The sequence below is a fragment of the Anabrus simplex genome, chromosome 5 (assembly GCF_040414725.1).
Source record: "Anabrus simplex isolate iqAnaSimp1 chromosome 5, ASM4041472v1, whole genome shotgun sequence".
Taxonomy (NCBI): Eukaryota; Metazoa; Arthropoda; class Insecta; order Orthoptera; family Tettigoniidae; genus Anabrus; species Anabrus simplex.
The window spans coordinates 387,173,602-387,191,119 of record NC_090269.1 but is presented as its reverse complement, the minus strand read 5'-3'; the positions used below and the strand labels follow the sequence as shown (position 1 = coordinate 387,191,119).

The 17,518-nt window shown below is 38.9% G+C and overlaps 1 protein-coding gene across 4 annotated transcripts in view; it reads right to left on the bottom strand.

Moving 5' to 3' along the window:
* Positions 1-17,518, bottom strand: part of LOC136874159 (ubiquitin carboxyl-terminal hydrolase 10) — a 180,120-nt gene that overhangs the window by 29,326 nt on the left and 133,276 nt on the right. For all 4 annotated transcript variants that reach the window (XM_067147739.2, XM_067147738.2, XM_067147741.2 and 1 more), the window contains one exon: positions 9,839-9,898. In XM_067147739.2, the coding sequence (XP_067003840.2) occupies positions 9,839-9,898 (60 nt within the window). The remainder of the gene's footprint in view (positions 1-9,838; positions 9,899-17,518) is intronic.

The window sequence follows — 17,518 nt, the reverse complement described above, 5'->3', positions numbered from 1 at the left end:
CCAACTCGCCAGGTCGTCGCGTTTCTAGGTTAACTTTAAGAGCTATGCAACGTGTACTCTACCTAACCTACAATTATGAATACAATGTAAAATTCCGTAGCGAAGCACGGGTACATCAGCTACTGTAAACATATAAACATTATATTAACGTTTTTATAAGTGCGAACATTTGACGAAACGAGTTTAGTCTTCGAGCAGAGCTGTCAAAATGCGCCGTGTCTTGTTGTCGCCACTCTCTGCTTTATGATTTTCCAAGATTCTCTAAACAATACCACCCGAATGTGATGCCAAGATGGTCCCTCATGCAAGTTCTCCGCCGATCGCTTTTCCAGTACTGGTACAGTACTTGCTCTAATGATCGCAATGACGGGGCGTTAACGCCAAGATCCTTTACGTATGCCATAGCCGGCCTTTCGTGCGATGGAGTTTATTAAAAAAAGATTGACCGAGGATTTAGCGTTGATGGGACTGGAATTTCTGGACGGTTGATCCGGGAAATAGTTTCTTCGAGGAATGGATAATGCGGGATTTTTACGTGATTCAATTAAGATGCTCGCGGGACCACGTAATTTGAATGCATATTCCGGGAAAACGTAGTTTCCTGGAACGGATAATCAAGGTTCCACTGTAATTCTATTAGGTCTGAAGCAATTTGATTAAACATTTTCAAATTAGCAATGAAATGGCTTGAAATCGCCTTTTGTAACCTATGATGATGTTCATTAACCTGGTTAGCTGACCTGGTATTATATTTATGAACATCGCTTGTGAGCTTGATTTTGTCTGTTTTTGCATGTACTTAAGAAATTCATAAGTAATGTGTGTTCAGAACAGTCATAAGGGACAACTTAATAAATGTGTGCGTGCATATGAAAAGGGACATGTCAGGTATTGTGATAAAAGTACTGTCATGTTCCATAATATGTAACTAATGTATAGGGACCAAGGGAGAGAGAAAAAAAAAAAAATATATATATATATATATCGCATTTGTGATAAATGCAAATTTTTTAATCTTGTACTGAATCCAAGCCTACGGTAATTTTAATGTGAAATAAAATCACTTTTACGCATAAATAGAAGTGCGACAAAATGCGAATTGTGACCCAAAATGCGAAATTAGTATTAATATGCGATTTTGGTGCGAATTCTGCGAAAATGTACTATTTTACTGGCAAAAACAACATATTTCGGCAAAATCGCCAGAAATACTAAAAATATGATGCATAAATGTTTCGACTGTTCTGATCGATGATGAAAAGTAGCCGGTCGATTGCTGCTTGCTGACTTTAATCGATATTTACAATGGGAATAGCAAGGGGAATAAGATCTGTATCAATTATTATCGAAATGTAAATCGAGTGTCACGGAAATAACGAGATAGATGCAGCGTTGATTTCCTGTTCAGAATTGAAACTAGTGAAGAATAGAAAGTCGAGTGATCGTTTAGGTTATGGGGCGCGCGACAAAAACTGCGCACGGAAGGGCTCAGCAATATGCAAAGAATGGTTAATATGCCACAGACTCAGCGACAGTGTTTTGCAAGTATTCTAACTGCCGAGTTGGGTGGGAAAAAAAGGACAGCATTGTGAAACTGGAGTCTGAAAAACACATGGGTAAGCTACGCGATAACGAAAGTTCAACCCCTGCTGCTAGTACGTCTCAAAGAAAGCAATCTTCTGTGCTTACACAGTTAGATAGTTGTAAAAGACGAAAACTTTCCAGAGATAACTTCTCGAAACGCACAGTTGAAGTATTGGCCAAAGCAAATATACCTCTGGAAAGCAAAGAGCTAAGAGCCTGGATTATTGAGTTTTCAAATGAAGAGCTGCCATGTGTGAGAACTACGTGAAGTACATCTTTTTTTGCTATTTGCTTTACGTCGCACTGACACAGGTAGGTTTTATGGCGACGATGGGATAGGAAAGGCCTAAGAATTGGAAGGAAGCGGCCGTGGCCTTAATTAAGGTACAGCCCCGGCATTTGCCTGGTGTGAAAATGGGAAACCACGGAAAACCCTCTTCCGGGCTGCCGACAGTGGGGCTCGAACCCACTATCTCCCGATTACTGGATACTGGCCACACTTAAGAGACTGCAGCTATCGAGCTCGGTATGAAGTAGTACATTAACCGGTTAAGTTTCAATTTCATTGATCGGGTACGGTTTAGGTATTACGACATCGAAACCATGCGCAAAATTGAAGGATATCGAATTTGAGTGCGATTTCCATGTCGAAATATCTTACGCGCACCCAACATATTCTGTGATGAAACTACAGATATAATGGGGCCGTTGTGTTTTTATCATCATATTCCAAGTCCCAGCCGGATCGAAAAGAGAGCTGCACGTTGTTTCTGTGAACTATCTTGATGCAGGAAATGCTACAATTTGCTCTCGTGCTGTTTTAGAAGCCCTGCGCAGTTATAGTGTACCATATGATGCAGTTAAAGTGTTTGTTAGTGACAGTGCCCCGTACATGACCCGGTGTTATGAAACATTAAGTGTGGTCATAGGGGATTACTTAATGCATGTACAGTGCTGGGCACATACGATCAGCTTGGTTGGGAATAGTTGGGTCGCAGTGATGACCGATTTAAATCATGTGGTTGCGATGGTAAAGTCTGCATTTTTTAACATAAGAAAGCGAAAATATAATTATTTACAATTCTTAACATAACAGTATGGTGCTTCAAAGGAAGCAAAGCTTCTTCCCGCACCTGTCATAACCCGATGGAATAGCTGGTTTCAGGCTGCCTTCTATTCGAGTGCTAACTTTACTGATGTAGTTACATTCTTTTCAAGATGTCTGACATGAAAGACATCAACAACTGTGGTATTAAGTACCTGACGGATCTGAGTGACCGAGGAGTGAATAGGCTTCACTCCCACATTGTTTTTGTCAAAGATCATGCAGCTGAATTGGTAGACCTCCTCACTGAACTTGAAGGGTCTCTGTATCCTACCTCTCATCTCCCTTCCCCCGAACTGCATAACCTTGACACCAGTTTCACCTTCATTTGTCAGGGGAATTTTTCTGCGGCAACTAATGATGCTTTGATTAAGCTCACTCCTCAACAGCAGGATGCATGTAAGAGACATTTGTCAAAGCTGCTCATTCTTCACAGTGCAAGCTAGCCACATTGAAAGCTAAAGACCCCAACCATAAGCATTTTGTGTCAATTTCTCGAGCTTTGTATCCAAAATATATAATTTTTAATAACAATGATAAATAAGATGAGCTTGAGAAATTGTTTGGAGTAACAGATCTCTCACAAAACGATATCTGGTGTGGTTACTGTTCTCTAAAACATGCAGTTCAAACCCAGATGAAAGAAAGTGAAAAATGTGATGTCAAGTTTGCATTGACTGCAGTTCAGACAGAGTTCAGCATATTTGCTAAATTCTGTCTTGAGTTGTTATGGACCAAACGAACAATGTAGATAGCCAGCGCGTGTTGTCTCATTACAACACAGTGGTTAAAGACAGACAGTGCAATAAAAAAAAAAATAAAAAAAACAATATTGTGTGTGAACAAAGGTCCATAATAGCACTTCACAAACTTGCAATCGTTAAAATTAATAATACCATGCGGTTTTTTTAACTTTGTAAATAGATGCTAATTTTTCAGGTCCCTACTAATATATAAGTGAATTGAATGCCTCCAAAAGAAATTAAGGCCCTAAATTAGCATGTAATGTTACAACATAAGATTTCATAACTTTTCAGTAGAGCTGTTTAAAAATTTGGTTACTTTGTGACAATTAACTACTAAACTATTTGGAAGTTACGCTGGTGTTTACATTTTTATGTTCACCGCTATTCTTACACAGAATTTTTTTTAACAAAAATTACCAATAGATATTATTTACGGTCTAATTTTTTTGTGGAGATCTATCTATCGATGCTAAGTCTCTGATGTTTTGTGACTTGCAGAAGGTCACTGAAGGCAACTAATTGCAACACTACTGCACTTCACAAAAATTATCACATACCTTAATGATCGTTAATCACAGCCAGCATTAGACACGAATAGCAGTTATTCATGCTGAAGCCTGCGTTTTGGGCATGTTATATGGTCTTTCAACGTTTGGTCCCGATGTCCTACCTCTCCACAGTAGATGCAGGTGGGTCGAGAACTCTTCTTTGGGGAGAATTTTCTTGGAGTTGGTGGTTATCTCGTCTGAGCCTTACTTGTGTTTTTAGGCGTCACACTTTTTGAAGAAGATGATGGTGTAATTATTGGCAGAGGAGAAACTTGAGGTGGTTGGTGGTGGCGTTGTTGGAGCAGAGAAAGATGTTACAGCAGGACGTAGTACATCTTTCTTATCTTCTGATATGAAGGATCTAATTTTTTCATGGAGATACATCTGTATATCGATGCCAAGTCCTTGAGGTCTGATGACTTGTGGAAGGTCACTGAAGACAAGTGGTGGACTTTCCCGAAGGATGGTGTAGGGTACTTCGTCAGAAACTATGAATTTCTTTGCCAACACTACACCAGGGTGCTCTTTCATATACACAAAGTGATGTATCTGGGCTATTTGTGGAATGTTTTTCATTCCAGCGCGGAACTTGTTTTGCCAGTCATAAGTAGGAATTGTTACATTTCCGGATTCTGTGCCGACAGCGACAGGAATAATAGAGCTAGAAACCTGACAATTTTTACGGGCGACATTAATTACATCTTCAATAACTTCACTTTCATTTTTCCAGAATGCTCTCTTGAAACAACCAAAATACAGATCAGATTAAAATTTCGTGTGTCCCACTGGCAAAAATGAAATTTTACAATTGCTGTTCTTTCCTGCCATAACTCTCCACATGAGTTATCTCATTAAGAAGAATGCATTGGTATCGGAAATGTTTGGAGCAGAGAGAATGTTTATGAAACCTATTACCTTTCTTAAAAGTGCCCAGCTAGGGTTTATTTATCATAAGATTCGAGTCACCTTATGCTCGCGCAGCGAGTGTGTGGACCGTCGCTTACAATGCGAAAAGTGGTCCCTTTTCTTAGTATTAAATAAACCTCATGTTTCAGCAATGATTATTGTTAGAGGGCTTTAAAATTCACGCAGTGAGTAGATGACTGTCTAAGCAATACATAGGTATCAAAAATGAAAATTCAACATTTTACTCCGTTCAGTAGCTTTTTACAATTATTTCGTGAACTGTTGACCGAGAAGTGGTCACTTTTCTTCCAAACATACACAAATATAGGCCTACCGTGGGCCATTATACAGATTTTGTTACAATACGTAATGCCCTTTTCTGGAGAAGTAAAATTTTAGATCTGTGGGCTGCAGTTTTCCCAAAGTAGAATTCTGTATTGAAGAATACTGTGAAAGAATGCAAAGTAGGCATTTAAAAGACATTTACTTGGAACTTTATCTCTGATGGCTCTCAAGAGATGCACTACTCTTGATGGTTTATGTGAGCATACCAATTAAAGTTTAAATCTAAATGTATTCCTGATTATTTCCCATGTTGATTATCAGGATTTACTTGGAATTTTGTTTAAATTAACCACTTAGCGCCAGAATTAATTATTTCTGAGATTAATTTATTAGTGGTTTACCACATGTTAAGAGACCAAAATAATCTATGAAGTAAATTCCAGAATTTTGGGACTGAAAGGCCGTAAGATATTTGATGTAGCCATATAACAACGCTAGGCTCCTGCACTACCTATTTTTTAACAATGAGAATTTAGGTTTCAAAGCGTTTTTTTTTTTTTTTGTTTGTCGTTCGACAACAATGTTAAAAAATCATAGCATTATTTATTGTAAGAACATGGAATAGCAGATTTTATTCACATCACAGCTAAAAAATATAATTATTTAAACAAAGGAGAAAATATTTGTTTGCAGTACAAACAAAACACTCACTGAAACAATAGAATAAAATTGAAAGTAAGAAAACGAAGGACCAAAGAACTTTAGTTGCAGTTACGCACTACACTAGAGATCGGGCCAGCTAGGAAGACACCCAGTGGTGTTAAAATTTACGACTCCAGTCTTTGGCGGATACCGACGCAAATTTCTGTCTAGCGAGTTTCTCTGCATCATCAATAGTGAAGGTGACGTTGTGAGAAGCTACCAAGCTCTTCACTTTTGCCCACATTATTTCAATACTGTTTAATCCAGGGTGATATGGGGACAGTCGAAGGACCGAGTGTCCGTACGGTTTCCCGAGTTCATCTAGGATGTAGGTTTTGTGTGCCGACTCGTGCAATTTGATAAGCTCATAAAGCTCGTGTTTGTACATCGTCTCATGGTGTGGAATGTTCCTATTCACTAGCCAGGAGATCATCGTCACTTTACGTGAGCTGGAGGTCTGAGCACGATCTACTTCCTTGTTGTGATACGACGCGTAGCCAATCACAAGAACAGTGCGAGGTAGAAGATTAGGAATAAGCATATCTTTCACCCACTTAAAAGAATTGTCACTATTCATGTCATCGTGGTAGTCTTGCTGCCAGACTTCGAGATTAGCGCACAGTTTTTGATGAAACCCATTTCCCCGCCAGAATGTACAACTATAAGTTTTTTCCTTTTGACATGGGCGCTGATATACCGGATAATGAATTATCAGACCAGCCTTTGCTGGATACACGGGACGTGTGCATATAGATTTCATCCGTGTACACTATAGGCCTATCCTCCGCCCAATACTGGACAATTTTCTTCTTCAAATAAACAAATCTTTTTTATTTTATGTCATGTTTTTCCATTAGGATGCACTTGTTAGTGTTAGTTTTTTTCCAATGATACTAATGATCGAAGTATTCGCTTGACACTAGTATTGAATCCTTTGAACTTTTAAGTCTTGATCTAACTTTGCACGAATTTTTGAAACTGCAGGTAAACATTTTGCATCTTAAAAAAATTGTTAACAATACGACATATGGCACCTTCGTCGAAGTCGTCCAGTCCAGTAATATTCTTTGTGCGCATTCTGTTTTTGTTCGGTGTTTCAAACATACTCTCAAAATAGGTTTTCCTAATTCTATCGCTTTTTGCTCTTAATCCAGAACTGTCTGACACTCCAACAGCTGCCGCTACTCTTTCCTGCACTTTCTTACAATCCATCACGAACTTTTCTCCCATTGCCTCCCTTTCCGTAATGTCTGTAACGTTCAAGATTGCTGCACGTCTGACTCTTCAGCACCTTACGATGCAGGCTACTTTTAACGCCTTCCACACTGTCACAGATAGGCCTAACATACACCACCACTAAGCACAGTTACGGCACAACGAAAAATTAGAAAGCAGCGCACGGCAGCTGAGAGTAAACTTATGCACTGAACTGCCCTTGTAGCAGGAGCTCTGCTAGGAGGGGATGCGGTATGCGGGATAGTCCAAAGTGCGCATGGGCTCCCAGACGTCTTCCTAGCTGGCCTGACCTCTAGTCACTAGTTTAAAGAGGCAAATAAAAGCCCACCCTCAATACTTGCACGTTAGGCACAGAGATAGAGAATGGCAGTCTTTTACTGTCTTCATATTATAACCTTCCAATGGTCTCCAGATCAGGAACCATTGAAGGTTATGATAACTGAAATTATACGTAAGTATAAATCCAGCCATTACACATCCAGTCACTATACGCCCAGCTATGTCTGTATGTCGAGATAACTTTCTAATCTCAGTAGTAAATTTTGATGGAAATAGGATGACGGCGTAAATTCATAAGCTCAGAACCCCATAGTTTTCGGATAATTAAATCGAGAAACGCATTATCTAGTGTACAAGCGGAAACCAGTAAATGAACGATCTCATATCAGCGAGAGAATAAAGTAAATCTTCATATGCGACATTCAGATCCAGCAATGGCATATACAGCGGAGGGTCATGGAATGGTTTGAATGATGCAAGTTCAGTAATGAAGAAGGCGTTTATGAAATAATAGATTGTACATGTTAACATAAAACAAATGATTAAGCGTGTTCCTTTGTTTGAATTCTCAATTAACAGAATGATCTTATCACAGAAGTCATTCCTCAAATATCAAAAACACATGGAAAAGAAATTATAGACCAGGGATTTGTTAGGAATTATAAAAATGTGAACCAATGTTGTTATTGAAATATTAAAATAGGGTTTTGTTTTATATGAACATAAGATACAGATTGAAGGCTGAGTAAAAAAAACTTGCTATACACGTTAAGAAGGAAGCTGATTTAAAAAGATAAGAATTTGAAGAGTTATTGTATGAGAATAGGGAAAAGAATTGTAGTAATATAAAATATAGCGTTTAACGTAAGGAAATGAGGCGAGTGTTATAAATCAACGTTGGAATATTTGTGTGTGTTGTATAATGTTGTATTAATTCCAATTGCACAAGTTTCAGGTCAGAATGTCTATGAGGGCCAGCATAGATTTCTCCTCGTCTTTGAATCATCCTTTATTTTTCTTTCTTAGTGAGAGATTATTTTTGTCAGCAAGTTATCTCAGTGCATTATTTGAATAATGATAATACAGCTTGTTGGATACATTATGGAAATAACTTTTTTTTCCATGGCATTTGAAAAGTTTAAACTGAGAATCAAGGTTAACAACATATAGTAACAGGTCTTAGAATATTTTTAGATGCAGCAAGGGTAGGCATTTCTGAATTACGAGTTGGCGGCTAACTCGAAATCACATAATTGGAAGTCTGAAGTTTTCGCTACAACGACTTTGAATTAACAAGGTTTTACCATATTACAATTTTTGAGAATGGAACTGAACATGCATGTTCAGGCCATTAGAATTAAAAAATACGTGCTAATGAGTGCATCGCTGTTTGGAAAATATCCACAAAACTTTACAAAATATACAATTGCTGTTTTATACCAATTTTAATGTGTTTTTGTGCAAGTTTGGCATCTTTTCTGACTTTCATGGAAAATCATGTATGACCTTATAAGAATAACCTTAAACCCAAGCGGTTCTGCATTCACTGACAAATCTATTGTCAAAAGGAAGGTTTAACCATGGGCTCACCATTATCAGGAATAATACTGAAAATATACCTAAATAACATTGAAAACTATTTCTTAACCAACTTAGAGACACAGAGGAAGACCAACTTTTAAGAAGTGTGCAACTAAAAGAAGCTACAGAGCTGGGTTACAAACAGAGGATTATTGAAGCACGTAATTTGCGGAGGCTTGCAGACTGAATGCTAAAAGGTGTAATAGTGTACAATGAAGATGTATGTACGAGATAATGATCAATCATTTAGCAACATTTTCTTACGTGCCTTCAGCAATTTTTCAGTCGGGTTCATCAAACAGCACCATCGGTCTGTTAATCTGATGATAAAGCAAAGGAACAAAATTGCTAGGCTATGCATACATTAACTATTTAATTAAATTGATTTATATATTTTCAAAGAATCTGAGTCAAAGCTAGTTGTGGTGCAATACAGGTCTCCTGCTTAGATAGCAGGGGCAGTTTAACACAAGAGCAATCTTCAGCACAAACAGAACAAGGTTGTAACTACAATACAGTGTCTACGGTAGATATCTCCCTTGTTTTATTGCTGTTAAGATTTCTGGAAAAAAGTGCGCTTTCTACTGAAACCTCGATTTAAGGTAAACCCCCATTTTAGGTTTAAAAAAAATCAAGTTCCTGTAAAAATGCTAAATAGGGGTTCTACTCTATTTATGTTATACTGGCTAGAATCTCACCCTTTCAGTAGTAGAAGGCTCGAACTGGTTAAAACTAATGTGAAGAACAGCATACATTTTGGTTTGGATTTGTGACTTAAATATTTTTAAATCAGTTAATATTACTAAATTAATCTTTCAATTTGTGAATTAATACAGCAATGTAAAATAAACATAAGCTAGACCGACCTGCAAAAAGTTTGTACTTCTTTTGAGTCCTATTGTAATTCTTCGTTGACGACATCAGTTCTGTAAAACAGCACAAAAAATAGAAATTAATCAGTCTAGTAAAAATATATTTACTATAGGTTTTAACAATAAAAGATACAAAGTTACTTTTAAACATTTATAAAACATGAGCACAATTATCAACGTAGAACTTAGTTCCTTGCAGTGTAGGAAAGGAACAAACAAGTGTCAAGTACATATATGGCTTAGTTCCTTGTACGAAATGTTTCATAATATAGGAGTTATTCTGCTGTTAAGTTGAGGTTTACAATTATTTCAAGTATTAAAGCACAAAACTAACAAATGCAACTTTCTGCAGCAGAATTAATAAAATAATCTGAGCTTTATGTGGACCCTGTTCGGCTTATACTACTTTCCTTCCTGTCGCTTCTGCTCACCAAACTTCTTTATGTTTGGACTTCTGGTCAGTCAAAGGTCCTCTGCAGTTGATCAGCTTTCTTTTAACACTTTGAATGTGTGGTGTTCTGTACATGTCCCTGTCCTCCATGCATTCCGAGCGTAGGCCTACTCTGTCAAGCTTTTCTTTGTAACTTCTTGCATCTTTCTTTCACAGTAGTCCTGCATTTCTTGGTTAATTCCAAATCATCTTTGTCAGGTTGCTGTCATTCATCGTAAGGATATACCCAACCAATGTCAGGCAATTGTTTCACACTCAGTTCATTGGCTCACGAGTACAAAGCCTCATTCCTTTTCTACCAGGTATTGCCTGATTTTCTGGGGTCTAATATCCTTTAGCACAATTTTTCAATTTCCTACATCCTAAAACTATCTCCAATATAAAACAATGTTTTAAAGTTAACATTTACAAATAAAAACAGTCTTATATGTGCAGCCTAACATATACATTCATTTTTGTGAAAGCCTATTTGTAACATTCTCCAACTATACTAGCTTAACCCTAACAGAATGATATGAAAGATCTACGTACGGTACCCTGAGATGTTACGCGCTACCAAATAAGTTGTAGGTATCATTCTGAAGTAGAAATGACCAGTACACCGTACTCTGCGGTTCGTGGGCTGGGAGAGGGCACATTACAGTACCTTCCTTATTCGTCAACAATGGAATGAATAATAAAAGTTTGTGACTGTTGAATTTGAATAGCAGCCCTCTTCTTTCGTAACTGTTAAAAGTTAAATAATTTTACACAACATAAAATTACGTAGTAAAAAAAGTATGAAGTCATGTCTCCAATGCCAATTGCCAGTCTACGTGTGTGTACGTACAGTAGTTACTGTATGTTATGATCGTGGACAAAGAAGTCGGGAAGTCAATGTACAGTCACACCAATACAGAATACTGTATCAAGAGTGGCTCAGACGGTTGAAGCGATGGCCTTGTGACCCCAACTTGGCAGGTTCGATCCTACTTCAGTCCGGTGGTATTTGAAGGCGCTCAAAAACGTCAGCCTTGTGTCTGTAGATTTACTGGCACGTAAAAGAACTACTGCGAGAGAAAATTTCGGCACCTTGGCGTCTCCGAAAACCACCAAAGTGGTTAGGGGGACGTAAAACCAATATTATTATTATTACTATTTACGTGCCTTTGCTGGCGGGACCTAGTGTTTACAGTGCACTATGTCTTCTGGTATGGGCTAGAGCAATTTTGTTACTTTCATTGATCTGTCTCAGCTTTATCCTTGGCTTTGACGAAATGAAAGTGACTGCAGCCAGTCCCTGCTATGAATGGTGTGAAAATATTGCTCATACGGTCAGTTGGTGCATGCATTTCAGTGGGCTTGGCAGACTGATATGTAATAGCAACTTCTGGCTCGGTGAGGAAAGCAACGGGAAACTACCCCACTCATTTCCCTAGTACGCCTCTTCAGTGATGCCTAGGCCATCTATGACAGCTGATGGCGGAACTGTTGAGGATCCAACCAGCCTTCGGTCTGAGGACTAAACAAACATTATTATTTACATCAAGAGAACGCTCATCCAGTTTTGGAGCGACTGTACCTTGCTTTTAAAAAGATACTCTTTTTTTTGGCGAAGGATAATCCGCAGAACGGTTAATTGAGGGACGGATAACCGAGGTTTTACTGTAGTAATGGACGACATCATGAGAACAGCAAAAGCAGCATATGGAGGAAGAGAAATGAACATGCTGTTATTTGCAAACGATATTGTGATTTGGAGAGAAGAGGACATGAACGTTCAAAAACAGTTGGATGTGGTGAATGGGAAGATCGCAAAAAGGGGATTGAAAATAAGTGTAGAAAAGAGAAACTTGTTATGACTAGAGAGGAGAAAGAAGGGAAAGGTGAGATTAGACTTGCAGGCAAGCCCCTGGAAGTAGCGGAGACGTTCAAATACCTGGGGAATGAATTAATGGAGAATGCTCTACTGGATGTTGAAATTAGTAAAAGGATTCAAGCTGGAAGCGGTTTCTATCATAGTGTAAGAAACATGTTATGGGACAAAGATGTGCCAATGGAAGCAAAGGAAACTTATGTAAAAGATGTATTATGTACCCATAACTTACATAGCAGAAATTTGGACAATGACAAAGAAGGATAAGAGTTGAAAATGGCAGCAGAAATTAAGTTCTTGAGGAATATGATACAGAAGAGTAGAAGAGACAAAATAAGGAATGAGAATATACAGCAAGAAACTGGAGTGGAAAAAATGAATGATAGAATAGAGAAGAGCTGATTAAGATGGTTCGGGCACATAAAGCGAATGAGTGATGAAAGAATGCCAAAAAAGGTGATGGAAATGGAAATGCAAATGCAAGGAAGGAGGGGCCACGGATGACCATGATTGAGATGGAAGGACACAATCCAATGCAGTATCGAGAAAGAAACCTGGACTGGGACACTGTTGGAGGAGTGGTGGAAAGACCAAAGAAAGTGGAGAGGAATCATATTTGACCCTACCCGTCTACAGCTGGGTAATGGGAAATGATCAACTTTCCTGCCATTCTTAAATCTCTGGCAATACGGTACCAGGAAACGCACTCAGGCCCCCAAGAATGGCTGCTAACTGTGGTAACCATTACGCTGACGGACATTCTTAACTACAAAAACAGGCATATAACATGACTGATGCATTTAATTGCGTACGTCGGACACCGACCGAACTATTAACCTATTTGTACGTCAAGAGCTGCAGTAAGCCTACGCTACGGAGGAGACATTTCTTAACTACGAAACACAGATGTACTGCATGACTGACGCGTTTTCATTCCGCGGATGGTATAGACTAAACTATTCACAAAATTTTATGATGTCATCGGAGCTGCAGTAAAGCTTGTATCCGCTTCAAAAGGGAATCGTCGTTCTCAGACAAATTAATGACATTCGGGGGCCTTATATGCAAGATTATATTTTTAATTTTCTTTGTCCCAAGAAGATGGGGGGAGGTGTTTGATACATGAGGGGGTTGGTCTAATACACGAGTAAATATGGTAATTTTGCCTTTAGTAGTGGATTCTTCACAGCTTCTCTACGATATTGAAGGTTTTTGTGGTTTTGTTCAGTGTACATTTTCACAAATTTGTCAATGTGAACATATATTTTCTTGATCAACACAGCATCCATTTTCCAACCATGTTATTGCAGAGAACTTGTAAGGAAATGCAGTGCTTGTTGTTATGTCTGTATATTTAGCATGTCGAGCAAGGCTATCTTTAAAAGATTGTACAGGGTCCTGAAAAAAATGGAAAAAGTCCCAGTCAATTTTGGAGATCTCAGTTTTCATGGCTCCATTCACTGTATGCAAACTTCATCTGACTATATCAAGTAGAGATTAACCCTTGGGATTTAGCACTTGCAAAATATTTCTTGAAGGTAAGGAGAGTTATGTAATAAGTAATCCACAGTCGCTCTGCCTAAAAATACACTATTCCAATATCATGTTGCAACGTTTTGAAGACTGACGTGTCAAAACCTTACGTGCAAGTCCATTTGTCCTGTTTGGATAAATTTGTTCAACACTAGAACGGCCGAACATTCCTCACACCTATAAAGGCCGTAGGCGGTCATTTTGACCGCTGCCGCTTACTGCCAAATACCTAGGATCCAGGATCTGGAAAACGTGCGAATGTTCAATAATTCACTTTAAAACAACAGTTCACCATTAGGATGTATTGTATACAGATCAGTCCATTGTTAAATATTAATAATTGTTCATATTCTCTCACTTCTCATAGGTAACAATGAAGAATTTCGGCGGACTTGCTATTGAGTGCCTTTGTGAATAATTATGATAAAAATAACAGTGTCTATTTGTTTACAAGCTTATTTAGGCACTTGGCAAGCAATTTATGCAAGCTATTACCTTACACGATCATTTTCCACAGACTACTTTGTTGTATGAAGAACATGTGTCAGAGGTTTTGTTCTGTTTACAATTGGAATTCACTTGACATTGTCGTCGCTTACGACTGGCACATTGAACCTGAATCTGAGGCTCAGGCTGAAGTGTAGGATGTTCAATCAACCGGGATCTTGTCTTCACAAAATCAGATCTTAGTTATTGTATCACTTCAAGAATATAATCATGTCGAGAAATTCTGTCCCGTAACTTCCTTGTAGGCTATCCATGAATTTATTGCTGCTAGATCAAGTACGTTGTAAAATACATGTACAGACCACCTTCGGCATCCAGCTCTAGTGGTGTATTTACGCGCCATTTGATCAGTTACATCCACACTATACTTAGTTCCGTTATAAAATTCAGTAGTACTAGGGACCTTTTTTGTTATCTTCACTGATTTGAACGATTGGGTGTAGAGTGCTTAGCAGAAGCACATTCTTGTTCACTTTTCCTTGATATACTGTGAGAGTAGTGTGATCTTCCTTCTGAAGTACGACAGTTCCGTACAGATTTATACGTAGTGCTTTGATTGACACCGGGATTTCCTTCCTCACCCAATTGATTCTTCCAACAATACTAGTATTCTTCTCTTTCAGTCTCTCAGCCAACTTTACCGATGTAAAGAAGTTATCAGTGCTCATGTTACGTCCTTTCATGAGGTATGGGTCCATAAGTTTCATGCCAACATTTTCAGGCAGTGACTCATTGGCGGGTCGCATTTCGTCTTTCCCAAGATAAGGAAACCCATTGCACACATACATAGAATCAACGTCTACCAGTAGCCAGAAATTTATGCCAAATTTATCTGGCTTGTTGGCCATATACTCCATGAACCTGCACCGAGCTTTGTTGGGGAAGAGTTGTTCATCAGCTGTGACATTCGCTCCTGGTTTATAGCACGCATACGTTCTCAATAAATCTATTCCAGATAGCCGACACCAATGCAAATTTATCTGTCTGCAAACGAGTGGATCTAGTTTTACGGAGATCAAAGCGCAAATACCTTAGAATTTCTTTGAACCTGTTCCTTGCCATAGTGTTAGTGAAAACAGGGGGACCCCATAAAGAAGACCACATATGATCTACAGCTAGACTAGTAAGTTTATAAGCTCCACGGGCATATAACAAAGCAATAAAAGCATCTAATTCTTCCAAAGAAATAGACCAATTATTATCCATTGTCTGTCTACGAGCTTCGGTCTCCGTACACATCTTTATATGCTTCAACATGGATGCGTCAATGAATAAACGCCAGGCGCTAGCCTTGCTATTAGTCTCTATGTTACGCTTAGCGTAAGAAGTAGGCCCTGCTGCCACTTTCAGTACATTCAGCGCAGCCATGCTTCCAATGGGGGTTCCCACTACTGTCAATAACAGTCCAAATAGATGTTCCACCCTTACTACATAACTGATTCCCTGGGGCAAATGAAGACTTTACCAGTTCATGAGCTCTCCCACCTCGTCCCCTTCCTCTTCGAACAGGTTGCCCGCTGCTAAGAGATCTTTCTCTGCTGCAAGATTGATCACGGCTGGTTGGAGTAACTGCGTCTATCATAGGTGCGAAGTGCACTCAATGTGTGCATATTTTCATCAGCCGAATCACCATCACTATCCGACATATCACACTGTTGAGGTATAAAATCCTCATCGTCACTCATTGCGCCTATATCTAATAATGCATCTTCGTCACCTGATTCGTCTTCTGCTAGCTTTTCAAGTTCTGCTAATAACTGAACAGGAGTAAGTTTTTGGCGCCGAGCCATTATTACGCTCTATACGACACAAGGGACAGCAATAACTCGTCCACTCGCAACCACTGCTAGAGGCATAGTATTTAGTTACATCATATGCCCCTATAGCGCTACTTGTAAATATATCACAGGAAGCAAGCTGTGAAGCAAGGAAGTGAAGCAGTAAAAATGACCGCTTATGGCCGTCCTAGGTATAAGGGACATTATCGCTGTTCCCTTATCATCTACAGATGTAATTTTTCGCGTGAATGTACATAACCCTAAAAGATTAAAAGTCACAAAAGAACAACCTCGTGCATAAAACATTACGAGCATGGAAATACCTTGAAATTCGCTAACGGTCAAAATGACCGCTCTGGCCGTTCTAGTGTTAACAATTCATCAAAACAAACAACGTAGTCAGAGCACTGTTTTAAGTCATTTTGCAAACTTTTTTTAAAATATGGGACTAATCCATGATTTACAACATAGGAAGCCTTAGTCTTGCCCATAGTAACGTTTTGAGCAATTTTACTGTCTGGGAACATTGTTTTGAAGGCTGAGGAGGTTTCATTGACAAGAGTTTAGCGACATCTTTCCAGTGACAACCTGCAGAGCCCATGTGGCTACTGCATTGGTTTGGGGACATAAAGAGAATGAGAGATGAAAGAATGCCAAAAACGGTGATGAAAATGCAATGCAAGGAAGGAGAGGGCTACGGGCGGCCACGATTGAGATGGAAGGACACAATCCAACGCAGTACTAGAGAAAGAAAAGTGGACTGGAACACAGTGTAATAGGAGTGGTGGAAAGACTGAAGGAGAGGAACCATATTTGCCCCTACCCAGCTACAGCTGGTTAATGGGAAATGATGATTTAAAAACTTTTTTTTTTGCTAGTTGTTTTACGTCGCACCGACACAGATAGGTCTTACGGCGATGATGGGACAGGAAAGGGCTAGGAGTGGGAAAGAAGCGGCCGTGGCCTTAATTAAGGTACAGCCCCAGCATTTGCCTGGTGTGAAAATGGGAAACCACGGATAACCATTTTCAGGGGTGCCGACAGTGGGGTTCGAACCTACTATCTCCCGAATACTGGATACTGGCCGCACTTAAGCGACTGCAGCTATCGAGCTCGGTGATTTTAAATAAAACTATCTCTATTCAGTTTCGCACACAATTCTACATTTAAAGGCGCTGGGGATTGCAGAGAAAGGAAATGAAGGAATTTCACAGTTTATAAAGCAAGCAGAGGGTGGCTGTGTAGATTCATGCAGAGAAACAACCTCTCATCGAAGCAGGACAGTGCGTGCCAGCAAATGCTAAAGGATCACACCACACAAAACTTGTGGAATTCTGTTGGTAGTTTAGATTCAAAATTACATTTACATCGCTTTTATTTTCTCCTCTTTTCTTTTTTGGAGATTAAAATTGCTTAAAAATCAGATCTGTTACCTCTATTTCTTATCTTCAAAACAATGTTTCGTAGCTCACAAAACCTCCCTCAATGGAAGTTGTTTTTGTATGCTAAAATTGTTTCAGATTCAATTTTTATGAAATGATCAAAATTTT